This window comes from Arachis ipaensis, chromosome B07, assembly GCF_000816755.2.
Source record: "Arachis ipaensis cultivar K30076 chromosome B07, Araip1.1, whole genome shotgun sequence".
Taxonomy (NCBI): Eukaryota; Viridiplantae; Streptophyta; class Magnoliopsida; order Fabales; family Fabaceae; genus Arachis; species Arachis ipaensis.
Genome location: NC_029791.2, coordinates 69,623,606 through 69,627,841, shown reverse-complemented (window position 1 = coordinate 69,627,841; position 4,236 = coordinate 69,623,606). Strand labels below are relative to the sequence as shown.

The window sequence follows — 4,236 nt, the reverse complement described above, 5'->3', positions numbered from 1 at the left end:
AAAAATCCATTTTTTAGTTTTTTTTTTTAATTTTTAATAATGACTGAATAATAATGTTATATTACCTGCCTTTTTTTGTGCTTATTAGTTATTCGTTGCTATATTACCTGCCTATTCAACGGGAGAAACTTACAAATTGAAAGGAAAATCAAAGCGAGATCTCATCTCAGTATATTTTCTATCAAGAAAGTATATTTGTTTATAGTATCTGTATCTCATAAAAAATCACAAATTTATAAAATTAATTAACGGTTTATCTTAGTATGATCAAAACGAAAATAATAGACAAGAATAAAATAAGCGTAAAATTTGATTCTGGTTGATCTTTTACTTTACAAGATATTTTTGGGTGAGATTTTCTGAAAGAGTCATGCTAGAAGCCAATGAAATATTTGTACAATGTGTACAATAGATTATATGAGTTAAAAAAATAAATATTATTTATACTATCCAGAATAACTATCCGGATACTAAGATAATAAACATCTCATTCCAAAAGCTTAAACTGAATTTAGGGTTCACCAAAAATTGAATTCTTGACCTTTCGGATCTAAAGCTCTGATACTATGTTATGATCCAAAAACTTCAGCTGATGGAAAAAGATAACACTAATGGTTATATCTCTAATACTTCCCTAAACCTCCATCGTACACATTGTACAAATATTCCATTAGCTCCTTATACTTTCTCTTTAACAGAAAAAAATTGAAAGAAATACCTTTAAATGGAAAGTAAAAAAAGAAAAAGTTCGATGAAAGAGAATAAAAGAGAACTACCCAAACCAGTGAAAAAAGGGTTCAATGAAAATGAGTCGAGTTGAGTCGAATAAAACCAAACTCAAGCTCGAGTCACGAAAATTGAACTTGGCTTACGCCTCGACTCATTAACAATCAAGCTTATTTCTTAAGCTCTGGCTCAACTTACCGAAAGCTCACGAGTTGGCTCAAGTAATAGGAACATAATTTATAATTTTATATCAATAAATTATAACTTATATATTTTAAAAAAAATTAAAAAGATCAATTTTATATATTGTTTATCTATCAATAAATTATAAATTTTTATTTATGTCCTACATCAAAATTATATATAAATAATAAATATAAAATTTTGAATAATTAAGATCATATATATATAATCGAACCAACTTATGAGCTAATGAGCGGAGTTTATCCAAGTTCAAGTTCGGCTCATTTAATTGATAAGCTCAATTCCAAGCTCAACCTTGACTCACCAGCTCACGAATTCAGTTTATCAAGCTATTAACTTCGAGCTGACTCATGAGCTAGCTTGACTCACTTCTAGCCTTATCCAAATTCCTAAAATTCACAACCCTTCATTGCCACCATTTTAACCATGTTTTCTCTTCTTTGTTATTTCACCACCATCACCACTATGATGACATCGACATCAACTACCTTAACAAATCTACAATTATGTTGAAGCAGAGCAAAACGAAAGAAAGCAGAACTTGAATTTAGCGACAAGTTGGAGCTTGCAGTGGTATTGGACAGTGACGTCAGCGACAGTAGCAACAACTTCTTTGTCTATTGTTACCCTCTTCTCCCTCAGCGGCCATCTCTCCAACAGCGAACCCCAACAGAAGTTATTTCAAAATAATTGAAATCAATCATAATAAAAGTTAATTTTAGTTTCATACAAAATTAATAAAAGAAAAATCATAACAAAACAATCAAAAATTCATAATCATAAACATTGTTCCAAATTATAGAATCATATAATAAAAAAAGACAAAAACTCAAAATCATAAAAATTAAGTAATTAACAAAAAAAATCGAGCAAGCACTTTTTACCGCATGGCAAGGGAGGCACAAAACTGACGGTGAGACAGAAACAAAATAGGTAGTGAGGGAACGAAATAGAAGGGTAAGGGAGGGAGGAATAATGAGACAGAAAAGCAGAATGAGCATCTTGTAAGAAATTATATTATTATATGATGTCTCATGTGTGTGATGTGTCTTATTTTATTAGTTTAATAAATATCTAATTAAAATAATAAAATAAAGGAAGTTACATGATTATTTTGAAATATAACAAACTTGATGGAAGTTGGTTTTTATGAAAACAAATCAGAATTCAGTCCTCTCTTCCTACCTATGAAGTCTTTCTTTTTCATTCACCATCAATAACCAAATTAAAGAAAGAATTAAGAAGGCAAAGAAATAGACAAAGTGAATTCTAACTAATACAATCATCATCATGGATCAATGTTAGTAACTATTTTTATTTTATTTGTGACAATCATGAATTTCAAGATCCTTATATTATTGTGATTAGTTTTATAACGTTCACTAAAACTATATAAATTAACATGTGGTATCAAAGTTAGGTTGTGAAATTTGTGATTGTCCATGAAAATGTAATTTTACTGCAAAATTGATATAGCATGAAATCTGTAGTTATAAGAGCTTGTAATTATATTTTTAGTTCATGAAGTTTCATGCATGATTGTTTAATGTATGGATATATATATATATATATATATATATATATATATATATATATATATATATATATATATATATATATATATATATATATATATATATATAAATGGATAATGCTTTTATTTATAAGTGATCAAAGTATTGCTATTATACTGTGTATATATTGAAATTGGTTTTCTTCTGTTCATATGACTAACGCTCTAACCAACTGAGCTACGGGACCTTATTGTGAAATTGGTTTCCATAGTTACGCACTGTGTTATTATGTTTGCATATCTATGAACATCAATTTTTTTTAAATCCAAAGTAATGATGAAACTCTTTCAATTTCTTTAATTTTTTACTAATTTGTATAGCAAAGTACTCAAATTTTAGCCGAAAGTGAACAGTATCTTTTATTTTTGTAACATTAAAAGAAAATTTTGTACTGAAATTTTAAGGTTTGTTAATCACCAAAGTAGTAAAAAATCTAAAAATTTTAGTTAATATCATATTTATTATTTTTTATCAATTACATATAAAAAAGATGCTAAATGATAATTATTTATATATTAATTAAAGTTCATTATTGTGAGACATTTAAGGATCACCCAAAGGTTGATTAGTTGATCTTATAATTAATGAACATGATTGTTAGCATATATATGTACTGTTATTAGTATTTAAATATCCAAAGATATTAAATATTTTTAATTGGTGCATATATCTTTACTAAATAAAGTTAAATTTATTAGCATCATTGTGTTATTGTATATTGATATATCACCCAAAGGAGAATATTAATATACTTTGAATGTTTCTATGAATGCTCTTTGAATCTGAATAATATGTTATCTTATGACTCAAAGTGTTAATATTAAGTATGTGATAATTGCAGTAATTCTTCCTATCGCATTGCATTCGCATGCTACGTCTGTTCCAATGTTTAATGGGCTGAATTTTTCTGATTGGTCTGAACAAGTCCAATTTCACCTTGGTGTCTTAGATCTTGATTTGGCACTTCAAGTTCAGAAACCTGCTGCTATTACTATTCTTAGTAGCAATGAAGAAAAAGCTCATTATAAAGCTTGAGAAAAGTCAAACAAACTTAGTCTTATGTTCATGTGGATGAGCATAGCAAACAGCATCAAGTCAGCTCTTCCTAAGTCTGATAATGCTAAAGAATTTATGAAACTTGTGGAAGAGCGCTCCCAAACTGCTGATAAGTCTCTTGCTGGGACGTTAATGGGTACTTTGACCACCATGAAATTTGATGGTTCTCGTACTATGCATGAGCATATCATTGAAATGACAAATATTACAGCAAGACTTAAATCATTGGGAATGAAAGTGGATGAAAATTTTCTTGTGCAGTTTGTTTTAAACTCATTACCGTCTGAGTATGGTCCTTTCCAAATGAACTATAATACCATGAAAGATAAATAAAATGTGCATGATTTGCATAGTATGTTAGTTCAAGAGAAACCAGACTTAAGAATCAAGGAAATCATTCCATCCATTACCTAAACCATCAAGGAGTTGGAAAGAAAACTGGAAAGAAGCATGGAAAAGAAAAGAGAAAGGGACCATTAAAGACTGCTGAGTCCTCCTCTAAAATCCATAAGAAAGATAAGTGTCATTTCTGCAAGAAACTTGGACACTTCCAAAATGATTGTCCAAAGAGGAAGGCTTGGTTTGAAAAGAAAGGTAATAAGCTTAATTATGCTTATGTATGTATTGAATCAAACTTAGTTAAAGTTTCTCGTAATACATGGTGGATTGATTATGG

At 28.8% G+C, this 4,236-nt stretch overlaps 1 protein-coding gene across 1 annotated transcript; it reads left to right on the top strand.

Annotated features, from left to right (window-relative positions):
* LOC107607250 lies at positions 3,570 to 3,893 on the top strand. The gene has a single exon (XM_016309222.1). The coding sequence runs from the start codon at positions 3,570 to 3,572 to the stop codon at positions 3,891 to 3,893; it is 324 nt and encodes a 107-aa protein (XP_016164708.1).

Bases quoted from the DNA above. Each gene is read 5' to 3' on its own strand.
- LOC107607250 (XM_016309222.1), top strand. From the start codon at position 3,570: ATGTGGATGAGCATAGCAAACAGCATCAAGTCAGCTCTTCCTAAGTCT.